The following is a 25276-nucleotide window of genomic DNA, read 5'->3' as shown; positions in this document are numbered from 1 at the left end:
CCTCGTTGTTTTGGGTTCAGCCCCCTCGAAAAAAGAGGTAATAATCCTTTCTAGTTCAGAAATTACCAAGCTGACACAATTTTCAATATTAAACTGCATTCATTTGTGCCGCAGAGCACCTTCTCTAATTTCTCTAATTCATAGTTGGGTCAAGTAATTATAAGTGTTAAACCTTTGATATGAAACGATTTTATATTCTCATGCAGATATTACTCATTTTCACATGAAAGGTTTTCCCCTTGGCCTTACTTCGAAATTGAGGGTTGTTAAAACTCGGCGGTTTGTAATTCAATGACTAGTGTAACCATATCCTATAGGTGGTGTTTCATTGGACCAAAGTGTAATTAAGCCGATTTCCTCAATTACATCTAGATGCACCTGCGGTTTCTTGAAACATATCAACCGGAGCGCCCAGTCTCTGATAATTTGAAGCTTAGCACGACACGGAGAGCATAAAAACGCACCTTTCAAAAATTAGCTCGTCAGATTGCATTTGAATGTCACAGCTCTGTGACTTTTTAAGATTTGCTAAGATTCATAATACAATCGGACTACTTGCACTCACATTTGCTTGAGAAGCTTTATAGGCGAGTTTGGAACACAAATTTTTTATTGGTGCAGTTGGTAAGATTAATTTTGAAAATCGTTATTGCTGATTTTATTGGAGACCTAAAGTAAGTAATAAAATGAGTTTATGTTGTCACAGTTAATGCCAATACTGAGGTAATTAGCATACACAGCTGACACAGTTTAATTTATTGGTCTGCGTTATTGAACTTTGACTAGGAACAGTAAAAAAGTTAAAATGAAATGAAACTGTTACTTTTTACTACCCTCTGTGTTGCTTAAGGATTTAACTCCATTGAAAGACAAATTTTGCCATACAAACAAATAATCGTTTACATCGATGTAACAGAAGTATATTAACAGCTGAACGAAAACTTTGTCAGTTATGGCAAATTTTGCTGTCTGGTGTTAAATTTCGCCTTTCTTTAAACTTTCGTAAAGTAAATAGTGTAAGTTAAGATATTGATTTTTAATTATCACTGCGGCACACATCAATAGGGCAGTTGATATTTAAACGTACAAAAAAACAAACTTAAAACAGCATTCTGACTGTGACGTCAGAATTCTGTCTGTAATGCATGGGAATAAAAGTGAATCTGATTTCACTGCTTTCCCTTATGCAACTGTTGAACTTGACAGGTTTATATACAGAATGCTTTGGTTTCGTCTTCGCCTCAAAATTGCAGCAGTTGTTTCACTTCTGGTGGTGTTTTACCAAAGGAAAGAAGTAGAATGCCAGACTACAGGTAAATCTAGTAATTAATTAACAGTGTGGAATACCGAAGAGTGAAAAGAAATTCTCCAGTCCTCCAGAAGGTATCGATCGCGATGTATTACATAGTGCCGAGTATGCGGTGATTAGCCGGACTTAATGACTACATTTCTGACAGCAGTTTCCTTTAAAACTTTTTTCAGCCAAATGAATTGCGAGAAAAATTAGCACACAAATTTTTGCTAGTGTGTTCAATCCGGAAAATAAGTGTTTCAAATCGACTGACAGAGTAATAGTCGCAGTGCTCGGCTACAAAACTGAAAACTGTCGGCCGAGCTTTTTCATCCAATGGCGCACACGATAAAAGCTTAGAATTCACCTGTTACAATTACATTTCATTTCTGTTAAATTTCTTTTTGAAAATAATAATAATAATAAATTGAGAAGGACCACAGCAAGCACCAAAGTAAGTGATTACTGAAGAGATACACCTGGTTGCACCACATTCTCTACTGACATTAATATCAATGAATGAATGAATGAATGAGAACTGTAACGTTTTGTTATGTTTTGCACGTACTAATTAGTTGAATTAGTGCTTAAATTTAGACAAATAGCTTTTGCAATACTGTAATTCCTTTATGGTCATGCAAATAAAGCATTTGATGACGTTGTTGTTGACAGACTGACATACTCAGCAGACAGCTTCTACTAAAATGAACCGACATCGAAATATGCCCATTAATCGGCGAACGCAAAATAACGCTGCGATCCCTATCATGTAGTTCCCTTTAGGAGGCCATCTTTATGTCAGCGCTTAAATAGATTGACCTGCGGAAACAAATGAATTTGAATCGAATGAGTTCCCGGGTAGATTTGTCATCCTTCCAATTTGCACAGGTGATTTTATTTCTAAAAACCTGACTTTGGATCCACATTGATTTATTTTGCTCTAGATATTCCTCACAACACACAGCATCCTCGTACTTTTTGGCTTTCATGCAAACTGACGTTTTTAAATATCAAATGTTATTATTTAATGTCATAATTTAATCCAGCATCATTTAGCCAAATTAAATAAACACACCTTCGTAGAAGAAATCCAAATTCTTCATACTGCACTTGGCTGCATCTCGTGTAGTTTTTGAATTTCCTCCTTCATTTTATAACCAGCGCCTGTGTTTAATGCTAAATCACTGATATACAATAACTGATTCTTGACTCAAAATTTCCTCACTGTTTAGGCCAGACTCCTACGCTTGTGTCTACTTTCCTTCCCCTGCCTGCATCAACTACTTCTTATGGACGGACCCCTGGACCACCATCCTCATCAGGTGGACACCCTCCTGGTGGAATACTACCAACTGATGGGCAGACTCCTTCGCCTTCAACCGGTGGGCAAGCACCTGGTGGGGTCCAATCTCCTGGTATTCAATCACCCACTGACGGTCAGACGCCATCGCCAGATCTTTCGGGGGGCCATCCTCCATCACCAATTCCAACTGGCCAACCTCCTGCACCACCATCGGGAGGGTTTCCTCCAGGTGGCCATCCTCCATTTACTTTTTCCACTGATGGGCAGAATCTTGGTCCTCCATCGGGAGAATTCCCTCCAGGAAGCCATCCTCTAACTGGCCAACCTCCAGCACCTCCATGGGGAGGGCTACCTCCAGGTGTCTCTCCTCCAGCACCCATTACTGACGTTCAGCCTCCATCACCCATTCGGACTGATGCTCAGTCTCCGGGACCTCCATCTGGAGGATTGCCTCCAGGAGGCCAGCCTCCATCGCCGATTCCAACAGATGTCCAGCCCCCATCACCAATTCCGCCTGATGCTCAGTCTCCGGGACCTCCATCTGGAGGATTTCCTCCAGGAGGCCAGCCTCCATCGCCGATTCCAACAGATATCCAGCCTCCATCTCCAATTCCAACTGATGTCCAGCCGGCTGGACCTCCAAGCTTCACCTCTGGTAGAGGAACAGCTACTTCTAGCCCTACCAGTTTAGTTACGACAGGTAGTTTTCCGAGTGGACCAGATCCTGATTCTTTCCTTATCAGTTCGTTGAGGCGGAAATGCAGCCCAGACGAGGCCCCAACAGATGGTAAACAATCATATACGCGATGAGTATACTATCATACTATCACACTATACTATCATACTATCATACCATACTATCAATCACTATAGTCTATACAATAGCATTTCAGTCAATCTCAAACCGATTAGTTTCCTAGAAACACTTGGGCATTTCTTGCAAAGGGTTTCACCACACCACAAGCCTTGCGCCACTCAATGCACCTTGCACTGTTATCAATATAAGCCCCCTTTCCCGGGGGTGATTACTCCGGATTTCAAGTGACAGGGATGATCGAAGAATTTTGGGGGGTTTGAAATCTTCGATTCCGGGATTTTTATTGGTGGCTTGATATAAGTAGGGATTATTTGGGCTATTCTGTCGATATAATCTGAAGATTCGTGGTTCTTCCCTCGTATCCCGGCCGCGTAGTTCTGCGTTTAAAGTTCAGCCAAACTTGTTTTCCTTTCTGGAGATTTTAAGGCTCAGAAATTTGGCGTGGGACTTTTTGGGGTTTTGATATTTGGCCCCATTCGGTCATCCCTTTCACTTGAAATCCAGATACCCCCCCCCCAACCCCGCGTCCCCTGGGCCCCCTTTAGCATGAAAGGGATACCATTCTAAAGTATTTATTATGATTTTACATTCAGATCAGATAGGGCCCCAGTGGGATAGCAATATCCGCGATTTTGTACAACGCGAGTTCATCAGACACAATTCCTTCCCAAAGTACAGTTGCAGAAATCGTTGCGGAAAAGACGAACGAGACGCATCTACTGCAGCTTTTTTTCGTCGTTTATCTAGATGTTACTGCGATAAATTATGCGATGAATTTGGAGACTGCTGTTATGACTTTAATGCTATGTAAGTTTTTCTTCCATTCTTATGTTGTACTTTGTTGCTTTATAAATTGATATCCATGATGTGATTTCTCACAAACTGCTTACATTGTGTCGCTTTCCATGTTACGGGGACAAAGAAACAGAAACAATTTTTTTGTGTTTCTTGAATTTAGTCTCATAGAAAGAAAGGAAAAAAATATATTGTCAGATCTGAGACGTTACTGATTAAAAACGAGCCTGAGTAGTAAACAATTCTAATTCATCAGTTGTTAAAATCTCACCTTTTTAAAGTTGCAGAAAAGTTGTAAATCCTCAGAGAAGCCCACTGAGCTCATCTGAAAACTGCTTTGCTCGACCAAACCACCCTACAGGCGCAATATATCATGGCTACGCAGTGTGGAGTAGGTGTCCAGAAAACTGGAAAGAAAGCAGGGTGAGACAAAAATGCCAGCATGAAGATCAAAGCGATCTTTTGAATAATCTGCCCGTGTTTCACGAAGACAGTCTTGTAACCTACAGAAATATCTTTTGTGCACAATGTAATGGCGCTACAGATACGACGTACTGGAGACTGGAATTTCAATGCAACACATGGTTTAACACCACGGCTTCTAATTTGAGTACTACCATGAACTTTCTGCGACAAAAATGTTCAGTCATAACAAGTCCAGAGGAGTTTCAACTGAGGCATTTGAAACTGTGCATTTCTCGTTTTCGGGAATGTGCAAGTGTTAGCCAGGCAAAGAACGATTCGTACTGTCAAACAGAGTGCCTAAGGTACGCTTTCCCAACTTGTGTCGAATCAGATAACCTTGCACGATTCAGAAACCCTCAGTGTGCTCTGTGCAATGGATTTGAACCAAGGTCTCTTGAAATCGAATGTGCTTCGGGAAGCGGAGCAGCGACACCTCCTCTCTCAGTGCTTTTCGATTTTTCTTCCTCCTCAATGTTTAGTGTTGTAGTGGATGACAGGGAGCATAATATGCGTCATTCCTTTGAAGATGCGTGGTCATGCACCCATGATGAAGTATACGATCCATATACTGCAAAATGCAGGAAAATCGTCTCAGTCGGTGCAAACCATGAAAATCACCCACTCAACAATGCGGTGCTCAATTTAAACTGCACTTTTGTATATTTCAACAAAAGTGACTACGAAAGGCAGCCCAATGGAAGCGTTTACATCAGATCTCACAATAAGATCTACAGCAACTCATCTTACAAGGTACAGGGTGATCGGCTGCTTTTGTGTGTAAACTTTTCAAGGAATGCTACAGTTAACAAAAAAGAACGGAACGTTCACGAAATCAAAACAACGCCAGCATCCTTGAGCGTTTTAACAACGATCGGCTTCAGCATGTCAATGTTGTCACTTGTTATTCTGCTGTTAACGTACGTAGTGTTTTCCGAGCTGCGCAACTTACCTGGAAAAATCATAATAAACTTGGCCATATCTCTGCTTCTCTATCAAAGCCTCTTTTTCCTAGCGAACAAAACTTCTAATGACATGCAATGCCTTGTCGCTGCAATTCTTCTTCACTTTCTGACTTTGTGCTCTTTTACCTGGATGAACGTTATGGCTTATGACGTGCATCGAATTTTCACCGCTTCTGGTAAGTTTTTCTATACTTATTACGGTAGTGTAATCAAAATAATCATCCCTACCGGAATTTAAGTAATTGTCACTCATGTGTACCAAAGATTTCTACTCATTGTATAGCTTCACTTAACCTCAGATCAGTCTTAAAAAGCACGCCTAAATTCTTAGTAGAGTTCTTAGTATTATAACGCCATTCCTAAACAAACAGATTTTCTGGAAAAGGCTCTCAATGACCAAATTTTGATTGAGTGTTTTAACTGCTTTATGTTTCATAAGTATCAGCGCCCAGCATATACATAATGTTGATTTTTCCGACCTTTTAACAAGTTTTATCCGTTTCTCATGCAGATGGAGTTGCCTCAAATCACCACGCTGACAACAACAAACGTCTTGTAAAATATTGCTTATATGCCTGGCTTGTTCCGGCAGTCGTTGTCTCCCTGACTGTGCTAATTGATCGTCGTCTTAATGAAGGATATTTTGGTTACGGTAAGTGAACTTAAAAAAATATTGTGTTATACGTGCATGTATGCGACTTAGAAACGTGGTTAAACAGGCCTTAAAGTTTTTCAAAGTTTTACACACATTAAAAGCTCCAATTCCTTATCTACTCTGGTCATTTCTTCTTAAATTGAAGTTGAGCAAGTTCGAAAATAAAAATAACGGCTGAAAATAATGAAGGAAGCTTTGAATAACACGACAGTAATTATAAAATATAGCACCGATAGGCAAAACTGTAGAAAACTGGGTAAAAACAGATTGAAATTGATTTTCAAACTGTTGAGCTTCAGTAACTTCAGAAGGAAGGTCAAATACATGCAAAACATAGCTAATATAATTATATACCCTGATTTTTTTTAACAGGGCAAGGGGAAGCGGCGTGTTTCATATCGAGGCGTCAGGCCATTCTTTACGCGTTTGTTCTGCCCGTCGCTCTACTGATGCTTTTCAATATATTTGCTCTGGGACACACCATACTGCACATTGTTAGGACGAGGAAGGTAATGCAATCATTGAAATATTTTTGATTTCCCTTTACCAGAGGACCAATAACACCTTTATCGCTTTTTAATTTATTATATATAAGCCAACCAATTGTTGAAGAGTATAGCACAGGATGTCTATATATAGTGAGTGATTATGAACTGATCTTCAGATTTCGACTGTCCGCCCTTACTGCGTTGAGCCACTCTTTGGCTGATTATAAAGTTTCTCTAGGTACTTATAATTGCAGAAAATCCTTCATGGATGTAGCTAAGAGTTTTCAAAGGGGATTGGCCATGTGTCACCCTTAGGGTACTCGCTAGATTGACATGTCGATATCCACGCCGTGTTTAACTAAAGTGATAAGTAGTTAGCGTTTAGAAAGGGACACGAGCACCCCAGGACGCCCCTCTATACCTACGCCCCTGGCCTCAGTGTCAGAATGGTTTTAGTTTCCTATCAATGCATTACTCTCAAGGAAATTTCTTAATATTGAATTAGGAGTGTCTGTAAAAAGTTAGTTTACCACTTGGAACTCTTGCCTTCAGTTGCTATGGTGAGTCCACGTCATGATTTACGTTTACAGAGAAGTGTTTTCTGGAATGAGTAGCAGTTATTGATCAATGTTTCCTGTTCTCCAGAGAACGACACAAGTTACCAACCAGCGACATAGCACAAGTTTAACACTGATTTGTGTCAAAATGGCGTCGGTCATGGGTGTGACGTGGATTCTTGGTATTGCGGCAAACGTCCACGCGTTATCTTTCTTGTGGTACCCATATGTGGTTTTGAACAGCCTTCAAGGTAACTTTAAACGTTTTGACTTTTCACTCAAGTGGAAGAAAGTGTTACCGACTTTAAGAAATCAGTTAAAAACAGGTACTTAATATCTTGTTCAAACTAATTAGTTTCTCGAAAGTTAAAATCTTGTAGCCGTCAGAACCCCATAGGTTCTACAGATTTTCTACCCCCCGCCCCCCACAAAAAATAAATGAAACGCGTTTCTAGGGAATAAGTATAAATGTTAATTTTAAGTAAAATCTAAGATGGCAGCCATGATGGGGGACATTTTGAAAGTCCCCAAGGCGCCATATTTTCTCAAAAATATTATCTAGCTGAGAGCTCCTCGAAGCCGCCCACGATCTATTATAAGTTTTAAATTTTTGTTAATAGAGAGGTTAAGCTTTACGTTTACGTCAAACGGCAAACGCGAATTTGTACCACGTGACAAAGTTTCTCATTTACTTGTCGTTTACTTTTCATTATTTCAGAACATAAATTAGTAGTTTCACGCAAGTTTTTATCCTTTAGAGTTGTTTTGGACAGTTTTTATCGGCTCATTTTTTTATTTTGAGAAATTCCCAACTTGACTGACGAGGGTAAATTCACATTCATTGACTCTGTTCTTCGGATTTTATGTTACAGGTTTTTTCATTTTCCTTTCCTTTGCTGCCAGTGGGAAGGCGCTGGAACTGTACAGAGATAAACTGACCATATTAACGTATCTCAAAGGACAAGATGGAAAGAAAAGTAAATCTGTCTCCAACAGCACCTTACAGTCTGTCTGCGCATCTGACTCGAAACATAGACCGGATCGATGTGAAAATGATACACGCTTGTAAATTCGCGTTCGCTTGTGATTGTTTTAGGCTCTGCATGCATGAGGTAGAACATTGTCCAAGTGTCACATTGACTAGCACGCAAAGTACCAAGGCTCTGCCGGCGGTTTGATACTAAACATGGCATACTGTTGTAAATAGCACAAATAAAAACGCTTGTGGTTATTCTAAATTTGAATCAGTAGGGCACGATCTTTCCTCTCAAGAGTTAATAACCTACTTTTAATTACGTAAATCTGGGCAACTGCAGATGATACAGTTATCTTCGCATTTACTATGTTAGGTTAAAGAGGCTAAGATAGCATTGGATGGAACCATAAAGTTAAGTTAAGATCGCTAAGTTTGTTATATTTTGGATCAATTTTAGGTTTCTGGGAAACTGCCCACTTACCCCTCCCCTAACCCAACATTATCACTTACTTCTCACTTAGGGCAAAATGTTGGCTTATAGGAGAGGTAGGTGGGCAGTTTCCCACAAACCTAAATTGATCCAGTTTTGTTTTTATTTTGTTTTGCTTTCACCCTGTGACTTAAGCAATCGGAAAACGTTTTCTTTGCATTACAATCAAATCTGAGAGACTTGAGTTATTTTTGCCGTGAGAATAGGGTGTTAAGGAAAGATAGCCGCTCTTGGATTCAACTCAATTTGGCATCCCTGAATCCAGAGAGGTGTTTAAACTGGTCTCCTTAGAGTAAGGCTGAATCAGTTTTTATATCTTGTGCAAGTTATGGAATTCAGCATTAAATAAATAAATATTTAGTACATCCACATTGTGGTTTTTCGCCTACCTAATTACCGGTCGAATTGGAATTGGAAATGTTGGGTTTTGAGGAGAGGGTAAAACCGTAGTACTCGGACAAAAACCTCTCGGAGCAAAGAAGAGAACAAACAACAAACCAAACCCACATAATTCTGGCGTCGACTCCGGGATTGTGAACCTGGGCTGTATTGGTGGGTAACGAGTGCTCTCACCACTGCGCCACCCTTTCGCCTCATGTAAGGGTATCCAAGACAGTCTTAGATCCTGGATTCCACTCCATGGATGCCGGATTCCAACTACTGGATTCCAGATCTTTTTTAGTGGAACTTAGATTCTGGATTCCAATTGTTAGTAGGATTCCGGATTCCTACAGCTGTATTCCGGATTCCAAAGCCCAGGATTCCAGATTCCACGAGTAAAAATTTCCCGGATTCCGGATTCCCTTACATGGGGCGAACCTTTGCTCCCAAGATCTTCATGGAAGGGGAAAAATTTAATAAATAAGGTCACTAAGGTTGATTTATGAGTAAGAATTATCGGTTACTTGAAAAAGGGAGAACAAGGAGGAGTCCAAAAACTGATTGGCCAGAATTGCAGATGTACTGTTTATAAACGAAACGAGGTTGGATCGAGATTGCAACCACGTAGAAGCAGCCACAGTAACTTTCAATAGCAAGACACTAACAGGAACATCACTTTCTCATTAATAGATCGTCTCTCTCAAAAGGACTAATAATTCGCAATAAGGAAGGGGGGAGAGGGGGCAGGAAGGAATTTTGCACAGTTCCCCCAATCCCAGAAAAAAAAAAATCATCAACAACCTTAGGAGTCTATCAGTCAAGTTTGTAATTTCCGCGTACCAGTTTAAGGGTTGTTCAACGGTGAACGATGCGAAAACTAATAAAAGCAGGAGCGGATTTAGGATAAATGGTGACCGATCTCCTAACCGAGCGCCGAAGGCGCAAGCTTCTAAGGGGCAGTGGGGAGGGTCCGGGGGTCTGCACCTTGGGGTAATTTTCATGGGATTTTAACTCTCTAAAGTAACCTTTCCTGGGTTTCTGAGTCATTCAGACAGGATATTGGCCAGATTTTAACTCGGAAAGTTCTCTTCATTAAAAATATATTTATGAAACAACCATTTTGTTGGTAAAACGGTGGGGTCTCCAGAACGGGTTATTATGGTAAATGTGACGGCTGCTTTTGAACAATGGAACAAGTCATGCATAAATAGATGGCAAAAGAGATTATTGAGCTGCAATAATTATGATGGGTGTTTGAGATTTATGTAAAATAATTAAACAATACTTATTCACAAGATCAAATTCAAACAACTTTATTAATTCGAGGTTTATTTATAGTGCTTACAACACTTTTCATGTCGAGTTGACATGATAATTTAATGACAGTTTTAAATAACAATTTCACTTCAAAATTTTTCTGATCAAAGATATATAGTTCTATTATATTTAAGTGTTCGGTCGAGGGCGTTGTCCATTGCATGTGGTGTGTTTCGTGCCTCGTTAAATCTAGTACCCTGTTGGATAAATAAAATATTCGTTAGCTATTTGCTGCCGTGTGTCTGAGGAAACGACATTTAATTTGTAGCAGTTTAGTGCTTCATTGATGGTTTGGAATTCTCCTCATCACTTTCCTTGTCAGATCTTTTCAGAACGGAAGGTTCCAGGTCTTAAAAATTCTGAAAGCTTTTCCGGTGGCGGTAATTCCCTTTGTACGTCAAGACCTATTCAGCACTTTCAAATTGAAATTCAAATTTCGCAGACAAGTACAATGATCTTTCACGTTTAAAAAGAAATGTCAGAATAAATTTCATCTTTAATGTGATAATTGCCTGAATAAGGGCAAAGAGCATACATATATACGGCTGGGTGAGGACGCCTCGCATAAGGATCTGAACATTTCGGTTGTTCACTGGATTACTAAAAACTGCTTAAAGGATCGGCGTCAAAGGACCTTGAGGTAATCCATATACTGGCACTGAAATAAGTGTTATCAAAATGATTAATTGGATTGGTTGAGGGTGAGAGGCAAGAGAAAGGGCAGCTTCAAACTGTTGGCCTGGGCTGGTCACTCCCACCCGTAAAATATCTGTTGGTCTCTGAAAGAAGATAATCTTTCCTAACTGTCCCCGTTTTGGGAATAAGCCTAATGACGCTCAAGGAATAGAAACTACAAGGCACAATGGTATCAACTAACCAGAAACTTCCACTCTAAGACAGTTCCAGTTTTGCTGTTTGGTCGGATTAAAGCGAAGGTATCTTGCTGTAATTGCCACTGGTAGCTTGTGGACAGTTACCATGGAACTGTTAGCCACCGCTGCTCTGTGAAATTCCTATACGTATGAAATGAGGGAATGAGAAATTTTCCCTAGTCTGAGTCACTGACTGGATACCACTTTGGTTTGAGAATTATTGGTACTGTTAATATTATATACTAAGCACGCTAGAGGAAAATATTTGAAAGTTAAAAAAATGTATTCTAAGTAAACCGTGTTACTTAAATGTGGGATGCCTCTGAGGCCACTCTTTAGAACGTATATTTCTAAAGGTTAATGTTTTCGGGGTAGCCATGGCCATGATTTAAAACAAGAACCTGAAAAAACGGGCTGAGGCAAACAATAGGCAACTAAAGCTACAAAATTTCCGTCTGCGTCAGTTATTTTCAGTAATTTCTTAAAGCAATAACTTAGGACATCACACAAGATAAATTTTGGCGATTTTTCTCCATTGATGCTACAACGACGGCATTCGCCCGCCATCTGCGTTCTCAAAAGCATTGTCTTCAGGTTCACTTGGCTCGACTTTCAACACCCAGTAGGGGGAAAGAAGGTGTATTGAGGGAGATGTGCAAATGGCGAATTCTGCTATTGACGCGAAGAAAATTTGCATTTCGATATAAGGAGTCAAAAATGTTTAGATTATAGAATCTCACCACTTGAGCTCCATTTGCATTCATATAATATCTCCATGAAATTCCATCTGTTGAGTAGCGGAGCTTGAAATCTGTAACCCATCTATTGCCATTAACTTCTCCCTGGGCGGACAGTGAACAGACTTTGACTGTTCTTCCAAGATCCACCTGTAGCCAGTCATGCGTGCTGCTAGCTGTGCCTGCGCACCATCCGTTGCCTCTCACACCATTAAGTCGACCGTAACTAGGCCTTGTTAGATCGCTTTGTTGAGACGAAGCGGTCATTTTGCTGTCAGGGATGATCTGGGAACTAGAAACGCCGATTCCGGTTGCACCGCTACATTTGTTGCCTGGGGTCCCTGTGCAAAATTTAACAAATAAAAAAATTAATTGCACTGACCTAAAGCTCAGTGTAAATTAATGTTAAATTCTATCAATTTAAAAACTAAATTTTGCGATGAACGATCATGACAACGCTTGAGTATAGTTTTTTTTGGAAAGACAAGGAAGGCGTACTCACCAATAACCAGCATGTTAACAGTCACCGGGTCATAGCCATTTTCATTTGTCAGTTCTTTAATACAAACACGGCAGTTGGTTGTATTGATTTGCTAAAAACAAAATAGAAAAATACAAAAGGTATAAGTATCACACGAGTTTCCATTTCCTTTCTTCTTGTCTTCTTAGAGGTTTTAACAGCTCATGTTAACTGAAGAATTTAATCAGTTTGACAAGCACGCAATTATGAATATCTTTATGGGACACGACCACACGCCCACATTAACTCTGTTCTAATTTTTTATCGTTTGTTTATAAGTGCTATTATTCTGGGCAAAATTCCATATAGATTGAGATGCATTTAGCAAAAAGGCATTCGAAAATCTTTACAAAAGAATCTGATGACTTCAGCTCTGATTTCTAACTCGTTATTTGCAGAATATTATTAAAAGTAACAAAAACGGCTGGTACATCGAGATACAATGTATTTTCTTCCTAATAGCAATTATTCCAGGGTTGAGTAAGGTAAAGTTTTAACATAACGGATCTTACTTACCTCTATCCATGGTGCAATGCTGTTGTAGAGTGGATTGATTAGATTCGCTCCCGCTGCGTGTGCTGCTGATGCAATCACTGTTGGTGCTGAACTGTACGTTTTGGAAAAGCCAAAAATCTGAAAAATAAACAACTAATGTTCAGTCCAAAAAAGGAGGGGAAATAGTTTCAAATAAATACAAAAAAGATCATGGCAGTTGAAGACGCAACTAGTTTCGTCGTTATAATATACCTATGTGCGGGTGAGTTTGCACTTTATTAATCAAGTATTCTCAGTGAAGGCTCATAATTACGAGAAGCATTTAAACAGTCAATGAGTTTAAAAATGCCCACTTACAAGGACATCCCCGTGCAATTTAAGATGACGTTAAATATCACAGGCGTATCGCAGCCAACCAACTGTGCATTCTTACGATCTTACATCCGAGGAACTTTTAGATTTTACCTCATGGTGTGCTGTCTAGCACACATGCACGATACCTTTTTTTTCTCTACAACTCCAAAGTAAAACCACTGTGCACATCACAGTAAACAGTTCCATGATTTCATTTAATAATGGTGACTGGCCTTGTATTTGTCTTGGGTCAAACGTTTCAGACAAAACATCGTTCCGAAGGTTTAATTCTTGCAAAGAAAGTGGACTGCAAGTTTAATCAAGGGGACCAACCTGACAAAAAGCGTTGTGATCGTCAGGACTGGGCAGTCCACTGTTTGGGAAATACAGATCAAGTTGCTGGGATAAGAGAGTCTCTGGTAGTTTTCGATAAGCAATCCAGTTCTGTAAAACAAAAAATTGTCAAGAGAAAGATTAAGATTCACGTATACGCTAAGCGGGTAGACGTGAATTTGTACCACGTGACCAAGTTTTCCCCTTATTTTCAGTTTACTCTTTATTGCTTCTACACAAAAATAAGTAGTTTTATGTCAGTTTTAACCATAGGAATCGTTCGGGACTGTTTATATCTGCTTATTTTCTATTCTGAGAAATTCTCAACTTGAGACTGACGTTAGCCGTTTGAGGTAAACGTGAATCTTAATCTCTCTAAGAACGAGTTAATGTCAGCAAGAAAATGAGAGTGGCCGATAATCTGACCGGACTAAACGAAACCGATTACGTCTCACACAAGCTAAGCAACGTGCTCGATTACGTTTATGGCCATGTAGCTCTCAAAAACCTCTATTTTCATTGGCTTTTGAAAAACACTCCCGCTATTGGTTTTAAGGAAGCGACATTGTTTGGGTCATTCATCCACTAATATGAAAATTTAAATTTATTTAGTAATTTGTTGCCCTTTTACATTTCCTATAAAATAGTGGGTAGAAGTTATTAAGGTATCAGTATAATTTATCTCATGTGATCATGTTCTTAATTCTCATTACCACCTTTTTTCATATAGCATGGATATAGCAAGGAGATGTTCAATGCTGATCTGCAAACATTTGAGTCATTTGTTTAAATTGTACTACCCCACTCCTCTCCGTTTCTTCAGTTACAAGGATCGAAAAGGGCAAAGTGTATGGTCCCTAGCTTACCACTTTAATGTCTTTATGCTGTCCATCAAAGTTCTGCAGTTCCCTTAAGCACACTGTAAATGCGTTTGTCTTGATATTTTCAACCCAAACTGTGGCAGCGTCGTGTTTCACGGATGCCTTTGTGTGCTCTGCTGTAACCAATACGTATGGTGGGGCATCGAACGTTTTCTGGAATTATTCAAATTTGAATGCATTTAAAAATCAGTAAATGAGCAACCTTTGTTTAGAAGTTCGAAACTTAAAAGAAATTCTTTTGCTTTCAATTGAACGAATAGCTCTACATAACCGCATATGTAACAACAAAGTGATTTTTGGCCAAAGAACAATAATCTACGCAATATATATTTTCTCTGATCGTTCGCTTTCACGTTTTAATCACATACTAAGGAAAACCTGTATGCTGTATAGCGAGAAAGTATTTGTTATTTCATTTATCGATTTTAGTTTAGAACTGCTTGTGATGAATTGCTTTTTCATTGGACGAAAAGTTCCTAACTTTGTTCTCACACCAGTTTTCAGTAGCGATAAAAATCTGATTCACTTACTATGCTCATAATTGCTAACTTACTATCCAACAATGTCTCTTTTACACTAATTTTAAAACTGAACGCCAATACCACATTTGCCATATACGCTTACCGATAAAGGAATCATCTGGCATTGAGTTCCATCCCACCAGTTTTTCATTGGAATGTTAGCAGCTACTGTGTCAACAGGTGCTTCCTGAAAGGCGATGTAGTCCACAAACGTGATCCCGCCATCTGGTGTCACGCGCTCTGCTCTCCCTGCCTTAAGTGCGCACACTTCAAAGGCAGTGATGTTTACATTTTCGACCCAGGTTACCGCGGCGTCGTGAACGAAGCTTCCGGTGTAATTGAAGTAGTTGATGGTTGTTTGTAAATGAACTGATCCTCGGTTAGCGTCGAAACTCGCTTTGAATTTGACAAGTCTGCACTGGACATCGACTTTATCGAGACGAAGGGCAACACGACCTCGTTGAATGACGAATGCTGCAAGAGCCATCATGAGAAAAAAAATTTAGCGTACATTCTAACGTACTCCTACTTTATGAAAGCAGACAGTATGCAAAATAGTCCGTATTTTTGCGCAGGTCAAGAACATCAAAGCGGTCGACTTAAAGTGCTGGAACGATGGTGAAAACAAAGTGAAAGACTATGTGAGGCATGCACTCGCAATTCGCGGGAATATCCCACCCGTGCGCCTTGAGGAAAAAACCGACCTTTGATTTTGCAGTCTAAAAGCAGACGACTTTCAACAAGGCCAAAAAACGCGAGTACTGCAATGCCGGAAAGCTATTACGTGCTAACTTACAGCCATCTCTGGTTTGACCTTCGCTCTAGTGCTTCTGGGAGCTTATACCACGATATACTCTGGGCTCTGAAATTCGCGCCGCAATCTATCATTCTTGTCTCTTCAGCACTGCTAATTTAACTGCACCGTAATATCTCAGTTTTTGGATCTCATTTCAGTTAGAAGCTGTTGTTTTTGAAGCCTAACTTGGATTACTCTCTTAATACGCAGTTTCGTTGTGTGGTTTGTACATGCAGTTTTGCAAATTTGAATTCGATAAAATTCAATACTTACGTTTGCAGCCTCCGTAGTGTTTAATCCCGGGTTCTTCTTTATCCAAACAGACTTTGTACTTGTATTTACAGATGCTTTGGTGGGTGACATCGTTGTTGTCGCAGAGTGGTTCTGATTCATTAAATTTGCAAGGCTGGCACGTGCAGTTGTATTTAGTTTCACTGATTGGTTGACATACTGCGTAATATGGACATGTAACGCCAATGCATGGGTTATAATCTGAAAAAGAAAAATAATGGTTTGTGAAAAACCTCAAGTTAAAAGCTCCAGTCAGAGTTACATTAGGCGCGAGATTAAATGTTCAGATCGCTTGTTAAGAAAGTTAATGCTTTGGCGCTTCATTCAATGGCAATTATCATGGTGACATTTAATATGAACGGACCGTGTATTTAGCATGGCAGTTGCTCCAAATTTCTAATGAAATGACTTTTTTTATTCATTTCCGAGTCCTTACCGAGCGTTACAATGCTATTATGTCACCTTTAGAAGGGAGTCAAAATGTTTCAAGAACGCTTATAAAAGAGAAATGATGCCTCTGTCAGTGGACCTTTTTGCATGCTGCATACTTACATCCAACAGCCAAGAAATTGACAGTGATTTGGTCGTGAGTTGCATCATATCTCTGGATGTCTTTCAGACAGACTTCAAAGTTCGTCTTGGATACACTCTGGTCAATACAAAAAGATTTATCAAGAAAAGCTACCAAAATATCACTACAACCTGCACTGTACTAACTCGAGATGATTCGTACGATTTGGTCATCAGTTCAAATATTTTAAAATGCTGCAAGTTTTCCCAGTGAAAGTTGTGAATCAGTGAAAAAACAAGATGTTTATGGAAGAGTATATTGCATTAGAAGGTGAAACTACCAAAATATATCCTCAACATGTCATGGGAAAAAGAGACTGTCTAACATAAACTGAAACCGCCGATAGAATTCCTTTCAGATGCAACCGACGCAGGCCTTAAGAGAGCCATGCACGCTAAATTCATCAAAATTCAAGCAGTTAGAACTTCCAACTGACTGAGTAAAAGATAAGTGTAGCCGCTCAAAGCGTTAAAAAAGATATAAATAACAAAGTAAATACAAAACGCATAGATAGACAAACATGAAGATTGAAACAGATTGCAATTTAGGCTAGCAGGCTGCTAGCCCAAAAGTTTTTCAAACTTTATTTTTGTTGTTTGAAAAGTTTGAAATAATACTTGGGAGACATTTGTTTGACACTAAGCTATGATTTTGTCATTCACAAGAAATGTCTCAGTTCCCTAGCAACAAAGGACGTGTAATTAGCCTGCGAGCAAGCATTGTAAACAAACATTGAAAAACACATGCCAAGAGTAATGACGTCATTACTAATGTCATCTTCGCCAATCATTATTTCGCATGGACTTTTTCGTTGCAGATATTCAAGTTCCAGAGACGTAGCTGCAAGCTCTCCTTTTCCTGCCCCGCCGCCAGAGCGCTCTGGAGAGCTTGCTCGCAGGCTAACCAGGACGTGTAATTTAAAATATCAACAAAATGAACTACACGGCCGTGACACAGCCCCGTTAAGTTACGTGATTTAAAACAACAGTTACATTCAATAAACTTGAATTAAAATTTCAACCTCTTACCTTGACGTATTCCTGAATAGCGTTATTTTTAGGCTCAATAGTGGCATTGACGTAGTCCGTATAATGCTCTGATGTTGTGATCATGGTTGGAGGATTATAATATTCGTTCGGAAAGTCGACAGTCTGAAAAAAGAATAAATTGCTTCGTTAATCATTAAATATAGACAGAAGGATACTTGTCTTAAACGGTGTGCGGTGTTTATGAATAAATTGGCCGCACATGTGCGCATTGGAGACGATTTTTTTTCTTCTTTCCTGTTTTAGCTGCATGATCGAGTATTGAATAATTAACTTTTGATTGGACGTACAATTATTCTGACTTCAGTTCACATGGGCTTCCGCGATTGGTACATGCGGCTACAAGTATTTTCTCCGGTGCGATTGATGTCTTGGCAATACGAGTTTGCGCTGAGTTTGTCCGAGTTGTGACACAATTTCTGGCATGTCTGCAGTTAAATAAAGTTGGCAATGCACTTTTGACAAAAGATTTCCTGGACAAACACTAATGTTTTTTAGTTTATAAAAGGCTTATTCTGTAGTTGATAAGGCAACTTGTCGAACTTATGCTCAGAGACTGACCAATAGGGCGGAGAAGTCGTGACATCACGTTGCCATGGTAGCAAAATTCCCGGATCTCAACTTACCGGCGTCCGGCAAATCATGGCAGACGAAAACGAAAAATTGGCATTTATGACTCCCCTGTGCATGATTGACTCAAGAACAAAACAGTAGCCCATCCTTTTCTTACATGGTTCGACAATGTAAATGAGTCGTCTCTACTAAATCCAGAAATTGTCACCGTAGTAACCTGAGGTCACACTTCTCCATACTGGAACTCACCTTGCAGTGACTGTATCCTTTCTCTTTTGGGAAGAGGCTGGTTCTGGGAAATATGACGTCAGAACTGTGGGGAATCTTCCAGCCAGAGGGTTTTTTAGCCAAAACTAAAACGTCCTGAAAATTAAATTTGATAGATTGAACTAAGTATAAAACTCACGAGAGTATGGGAAGATCAACTAAACAATAATACTGGAAATATTCTACTAGAAAATTCGTCAATGTCAGAAGAGAGGGATAATGGTATTTCAAAGGCACCTAGGACCATGACAACTCATCAGGAAATGCCGGAAACCTCAGGCCTCGAGCTTTTGGAAGCAGTCATCATCCCAGGAAGTAAGGTAAGAAAAGGGTTGGAAAAATAAGCCGTGATGATGGGTTGAATAGGCAAAACAACAACTGCACGTGCATCACGATTTTTTGTACATTTCTTTGCCGTCACTGCACGACGACGACTGGAAAATACCTAATTTCACGTTTTATGGAGGCCGTAAACAAGCGACGACTAAATTTTCCTTCTCTTTCTGAACTTGAATATGGTTTTTAGGAATTTGGCTCAAAAAGAGTTCGTTTGCATTTGACAAAGTAAATGAGTTGCAGTAATCGCGAAAGAGATTGAAAGAATACAAATTCTAATTTTAAGTGACGTTTTCGTGGCCGTCGCCGTCGCCGTCGTGGTATCTTAAAACGCCCTAATGTAATGCAAGAAAGTATGATTGTAGATATTCATGTCTTACCACTTTAACGTGTCTGTGAACACCGTCAAAGTTTTTTAATTCCCGAAGACAAGCATCGTAAGACTTCCCATTGACGTTCTCTGCCCAAACAATCGCTGCATCATGTCTGTTTTGATCATTGTCCGCGGTGTGGAAAACGGTTAAAAACACATGTGGTGGCGTTGCATAAAACTGAAAAGAATAAAAGAAATGAAAGAAATTCATAAATAAGATAAAAGAAATTTAAATTACGGTGAAATGTTCGTTGCCCATGGGGTAGGTAACAAAGTTTTGTACAGGGAGGCCCGCCCCGAGATCCAAACTCTCATTCTTTTATATACCATTTTTGACAAAAAAAGGTACCCCTTTGACACACCCAGTCAAGAGAGAATGAGTTCATTCTCTCTTGACCCAGTTTAGAACTTAAAATACCTTTTAACTGCTGTAAATGTACTGTCTCTTAAATGTAAATAAAACACGAGATTATAATTTTTATCGATTTTTTCACAGCCATAAAATCTTGCTGTAGTTCTTTTACGTCATTTTACATACCGAAATGACAGATTTCTCTACCAATTCATAAACTTGGTAACTAGTGAAATATCTACTCTTTCATCTACCTGAAGCCTGAAAAACATACCCCTTTCGGGCGGAGCCTCTCCGTATAGGCCACAAAAGGGAATACCCCTCCCCCCCCCCCGGGCTAGCAACAAGTTTCCAGTTCTGACTGAAGCGAAATTCAGACTACGAAAATGCTTAAACCCCTTAAGAAGGAGCTCAATACGCCAACTTGCTTACGAGAAAGAAAAAAACTATCGTCAATTCGACCTACAACCAGTATATAGAAACATTAAAGTTTGTTAACATTAACCAAGTTTTAGCGATGTGCAAACGGACGCAAAATCAGTTGTTGGCCCAACAATGCTGGGATATGTTGGCCAACAATGTTACTTCGTTTGCACGGGGCTTAATACCTGCTGATAAGATCGTTTGATGCATCTACTTCCAGTTGTGAAAAAAGGAATAGTTTCCCTTGAAGAATAGCCGTTATCCCCAGCAACATTCTGATATGCCAACCATTGCAGAGTAAGTGTTCGGTTGCCTTCGGTAATAGCTGTAGTGGTTGCAACACATCCAATAAATCTAGAACAATGACAAGATAATACAAAGGCCTGATTAACAACATGTGCAAAATTTGACAAATCATATGTATAAATTTTACCTCGAAAGTGCTAATAAACAAAAAATTCTGAACGAATTATTAGAAAGCTCTCACCCATCGATAAATATCTTTCAGTTTCGCATCTTTTTACTCGGAAAATGTTCAAGTGCATTTCAAATATCATGAAACATTTAAATTTAACTGAACAACTTTCCGTTCCGCTGCTCTTAGTTTGGAAAAATATCGTTATCATCCTCTCTTATGTAATTGGATTTACGAGCGCAATGCAGCAAGTGTATACGGGCCTTTAAAGACCAACCAGTAGGTTAAACAAATTGCTGGTTTGCACGTGACGTCACGACGGCCATGTCGGTGGTGAAGAACAAAACTACTTCTCGACCTTTCTCTCCTCTGGGAACTAAACTCCATTTTCTTGTAAATTCTTCGAAACAAAATTCAAACATGGCTGCCTTGTCACGTGGTTGCAAATCAAGACTGGTGCTGATAACTTAAGCCATCTTAAAGAAACAGCTATGTTACTAGTTTTATTTATCTTTACCCCGCTGTGGTGATATTTTTCGTCCATGTTACCGCAACACTGTAGATAGGAGACTTCAATCGCAGTTGGACTCGAACCGTTCCAGAGCCAAAGGGAGGATCAATCTGGAATGCTTTGCATTTGTAAACCTGACCTCGCGACACAGTAATGGGTCCAGATCCAAAAACCATCCCATCTGCGGGAATTGTCCCTAAAAAGAAAAATGGATACAATTTTCTTAAGCAACGTTTCCACTGACTATAGAGTGTTTTCATATGACGTCACGGCGGCCATATTGGTGTCCCAAAACAATTTAAACGGCGGCCATGTTGGTGTCCCAAACCAGTCCTGTGGGAGTTGAACTCCTTTCTTATGCAAACGCTTTTTTTCTTGTTCCAAGAAATTTGCATAGATGCTGGCCACGTGAGTGAAAACACTCTTTAAGCTCATTTTAGTCTTCGGAAAAAAGTGCGGTTGACGCGAAAATCCTATTCGGTCAGGCGGAAGCATTGCGGACGACATAAGCTCAGCTTTTCCCCCCTTAAAATTGGTGTTTTTCCTAGATGAAACCTTGTTTCCTGGAAAGTTGTGGAATAAATAAATTTTAATATTCGGCTTTCTAGCTTCAGAAATATGGAACCTACGTTATGTATCCAGGTTAAAGCACGCATTTGGTAAATAATTTTATTTTAAAGTTTAATTTTTTAGTTCCAACGGGTCCGTTCGGTTTATATCAAGATAGCAATACAATTGCGCCCTGCAAATCTTGTAAAATCTTCCTGGAAAACGTACTCCATAAAGCCTTAAGATTTAATCATATGTTCAATTTCCTTCCGAGAAATACGCTATCCTTGACCTGGTTTTCTCAAAGCCACAAGTAACTCATGTATAAACTAACCTGACGATACCGAACATATGGCAGAACAAAGCGTGAAAATCGCCAAAATGGCTCGCAGCGAACCCAGGGAGGATCCAAGCTCTGACAGCAACATGACGAACAACTGAACACGGCAAGAAAAGACCAAAAGTGCACCGAAACAGTAAAAATCTGCCTTTAAATAGATGATCGACAAAAAAACAAGTGCTATGATTGACACATTCCGCTTATTCTCGTCAAAAAATTCAAAGGTGTCAGAGCCACGAGATTTAAGACACATAGCAAAGTTTCTGAAAATCACCGACAATGAAAAAATATAATAGGACGATTAATATACATGCAAATCAAACGTGATATTTATCTTTGCAACACTACAAGTTAAGCTGCATTTATTGCAATTTGCTGATTAATACAAATGGTGAAAAAAATGTATCCTTAATCTTAAAAGGCTTACGTTGAGGAAGGATTTTACCTATATGATACCTGTTTACGCTATTTTTTTCTGCCCCACTGCATCTATTCAAAAGAGACTATGCAGAAAATTCCGTGCGCACAAAAAAGTAACAATCACACGAGAGTGAAAATTAATGTGCCAGATCATGCGTTCTTGAATCAAGCTTATTTACAAACAGCACAATTATTTTAATTTGTTAGCAAAGGCGGCGCGTTTTTGTGCTAAGAGTAGAACAAGGTGCTACAAGCTCTATAAACCAGGAACTGTTTCAGTCGTTTCAAATTTACTATACATTCGGAGAAAAAGTGAGTTGCGGTTTCACTTTCTTCTTTCATGTTTCTTGATATCTTCCTGCTAAACTGAATGAATACAGCTTGGTTAATTCCGACCAAGAATACGAAGAAGAGGATCACTATTACTACAACGGAGATCACGAATATTACGAAGAAGAAAGTGACGGAGAAAGATCATATCGACCACGTCGTCTTCGAAGACGAAGAGGTAATTTTTCGGCGTGACTCGTGACCCGCCAATTAAACTTAACATCCATCGAACTGACGTTTTTCATGTGAATATAGAAGTAAACTATTTAACTGTAACCCATTTGTGAATAAAAGCTTCTAATAAGAACTCACCGCCAACCACATTACATTTAAGACAAAATTTTCTCAAACTTTTAATCACTATTTCGTGAAGCCAAGTATAAAATTAAATTTCCTTATAGTTTCCAGACCCATAGCATTAATGTTTCACTTACGACCCTCAGCAGAACTTTTCCATTCTTGGTAGTTTAAGAAATTCAAGAGTAAAAATGATTTCAAAATTAAAGATAAATTCCTTTACTCTTTATAAACTCTTCCGCGTGATAAAATTATTGAAGTTCTTATCCAGCGAAAATGTAACTTGCATTTCCTGTTGACGGTTCAATCTAGGGCAAAACGCACGTATCCAGCTTGAAAACCATTTAAATGAAAAAAGAAAAAATTCTACTATTTTTGTATAAACTCCCATCTCTTTCTGTTACGAGCGCGTTGAAATTTCCTGAAATCACGAAGCTGGCTTCAAAACTTATTCGCTCTTCCTGATACAAAGCTCTTTTATTTCAGGGTTAGGGTGCACCATTTCTGTTGACTGTTGATTTTTGATTCTTTTCTCCCCACACTGGAAAACTTAAACGAATACAAACTTCACAATAGTCGTCCTGTTAGCTGTTCTGAGAGCGTCCAAGCGGCCGGAAATTTCTTCCCCGCTTCACAATTCATCACTTCATTTTTATTTGCACAATTGTTCCTTGAAAATTCTCGATGATGGCCTAACCCCTAACGCCTGTTTGTTTCCTCCATCGCAGACCAAGAGGCTGAATACGATTATTATTATTCCGAAGAGGAAGACGAGGAAGAAAGCGACGAGGAGGACGACCGCAGACGGCTTCGCCGAAGGAGAAGAGGTGAATATAATCTGCATAACAGTCACTTTATGAGCCAAACAAGGGGAACGCAGCATTACACGCGAGGTCCAAGACGGAAGAGAAAGGGGCTCTTATGCAGAATAAGGTCGAAAAACGTTTTAAATCAAATAATCAATATATAGGTTAACTTATCATAACATAAATTCTTCATATATTTTCAGGACGTTAGATATTCGGAGAAATAAAACAACTGGCATGGTGACCGGGCATTTATCGTAGACTGAACCAAGCGCATACACTTTCTTACAAGGTTTTTGTTGTATTTCATGATCAATTCTGTAAGGAATGATTGTAGCTCTGAAGGATGCCCGTGATGTGCTTTAAAAAATAATTTGACCTTGATGGGAAATTGCCCAAGCCTGCGATCGTGACGACGCTGAGTCCGAACTGGAGAATGCTTCCACCGTCATAAGCCTGTGATCGTGACGTCATTCAAAATGGGGCTCAAAAATAGCCGCCATATATAGATTTTACAAAACAATAAAATTCACTTTAACACATAAAAGTAGTGCTAAATTAAGTGGTGTTAGACTTGCAAAAAAAATTTATATGTCATAACATAGTGCTAGTTGCTTTTTGGCCCTTTAATGATAAGGGTAGCAACTACGTATTGCCATTAATATTTCATCATTCCACTCGTGATCAAAAAGTAACAAAAAAATAGGTGAATAAATCATTAGGTATGAATAGCAAGCCCGTCGTCCGGTAGCCTACATAACAGGCGATCCTTTTTCGTGTTACTTTTTCAAAGACGAGCGAAGGCAAGCGCGAAGCGAGAGAGGAGTGCCAGACACGCAAGACGGGGGAAGGCGCAGAAAAAATAATAATAAATAATTTAGGCCTTTTCCCTGTCTCGCTTGACTAGCGCTACTATCTCGCTTCGCGCTGTGGGCCTTCGCTCGCCTGAAAAACGCGAAAAAGTAACGCCTGTTATGCAGGCTGGCCGGCCGGAACATTCTGGTGCTCTTTATCGGTTCATAGTTGTTTTGTTGTAGGTCTTCTTTTACCCTGTTGCTGCCTGCTTATCATGGTGACGATAATCATTATTTTGTGCGTGTTGTTGTACCCTGGCGAGGAAGATTTTGATGGAAAAGATATTGTTGGTAAGTGATTGATAGTGATAGAAAGCCAGGGATAGGACAATTGCAGAAGATGTTTAATCGCTGTTATCTGACAGTAAAAAAAAGAAAAATCGAAAAAATGCGAGATTTAGATCCAAAATTTTTAAAAGAGGTTTTACTCGATAGCTACAAAATCTGTATACTATCGCAGATGAGATATGTTTTGGCTATTTCTCTATTGGTATTACTTTGTTAATCTTCCCATAT

General features: G+C 39.4%; 2 protein-coding genes across 2 annotated transcripts; one reads left to right on the top strand and one right to left on the bottom strand.

Annotated features, from left to right (window-relative positions):
- The first annotated feature begins 1141 nt into the window (after positions 1 to 1141).
- On the top strand, positions 1142 to 9063 carry LOC140935374 (uncharacterized). Its single transcript, XM_073384960.1, has 8 exons — positions 1142 to 1313; positions 2524 to 3381; positions 4005 to 4218; positions 4488 to 5809; positions 6145 to 6285; positions 6661 to 6797; positions 7422 to 7584; positions 8206 to 9063. The coding sequence occupies exons 1-8, from the start codon at positions 1142 to 1144 to the stop codon at positions 8400 to 8402; spliced, it is 3204 nt and encodes a 1067-aa protein (XP_073241061.1). The 3' UTR covers positions 8403 to 9063.
- A 2306-nt stretch (positions 9064 to 11369) lies between these two features.
- LOC140935277 (uncharacterized) lies at positions 11370 to 22141 on the bottom strand. The gene is made up of 15 exons (XM_073384853.1): positions 22048 to 22141; positions 21171 to 21360; positions 20424 to 20592; positions 19471 to 19641; positions 18737 to 18850; positions 17897 to 18019; positions 16850 to 16946; positions 16280 to 16498; positions 15314 to 15684; positions 14675 to 14842; positions 13809 to 13919; positions 13143 to 13274; positions 12609 to 12699; positions 12110 to 12447; positions 11370 to 11510 (listed from the first exon to the last, which is right to left on the bottom strand). Exons 1-15 carry the CDS (start codon positions 22139 to 22141, stop codon positions 11370 to 11372), a joined length of 2529 nt encoding a protein of 842 aa, XP_073240954.1.
- Positions 22142 to 25276: the final 3135 nt, after the last annotated feature.

The sequence above is a fragment of the Porites lutea genome, chromosome 1 (assembly GCF_958299795.1).
Source record: "Porites lutea chromosome 1, jaPorLute2.1, whole genome shotgun sequence".
Taxonomy (NCBI): domain Eukaryota; kingdom Metazoa; phylum Cnidaria; class Anthozoa; order Scleractinia; family Poritidae; genus Porites; species Porites lutea.
Note: the sequence above shows the minus strand (reverse complement) of the source record. Positions and strands in the feature narration are given on the sequence as shown.

Excerpts from the sequence above, each read along its gene's own strand:
- LOC140935374 (XM_073384960.1), top strand. The coding sequence starts at position 1,142 with ATGCATGGGAATAAAAGTGAATCTGATTTCACTGCTTTCCCTTATGCA. Across the intron at positions 1,314-2,523 it reads AGTAGAATGCCAGACTACAG|GCCAGACTCCTACGCTTGTG; the intron begins GTAAATCTAGTA and ends CTCACTGTTTAG. Across the intron at positions 5,810-6,144 it reads TCGAATTTTCACCGCTTCTG|ATGGAGTTGCCTCAAATCAC; the intron begins GTAAGTTTTTCT and ends TTTCTCATGCAG.
- LOC140935277 (XM_073384853.1), bottom strand. The coding sequence starts at position 22,141 with ATGTTGCTGTCAGAGCTTGGATCCTCCCTGGGTTCGCTGCGAGCCATT. Across the intron at positions 19,642-20,423 it reads TCAAACGATCTTATCAGCAG|TTTTATGCAACGCCACCACA; the intron begins GTATTAAGCCCC and ends TATTCTTTTCAG. Across the intron at positions 14,843-15,313 it reads GCCAGATGATTCCTTTATCG|AAAACGTTCGATGCCCCACC; the intron begins GTAAGCGTATAT and ends GAATAATTCCAG.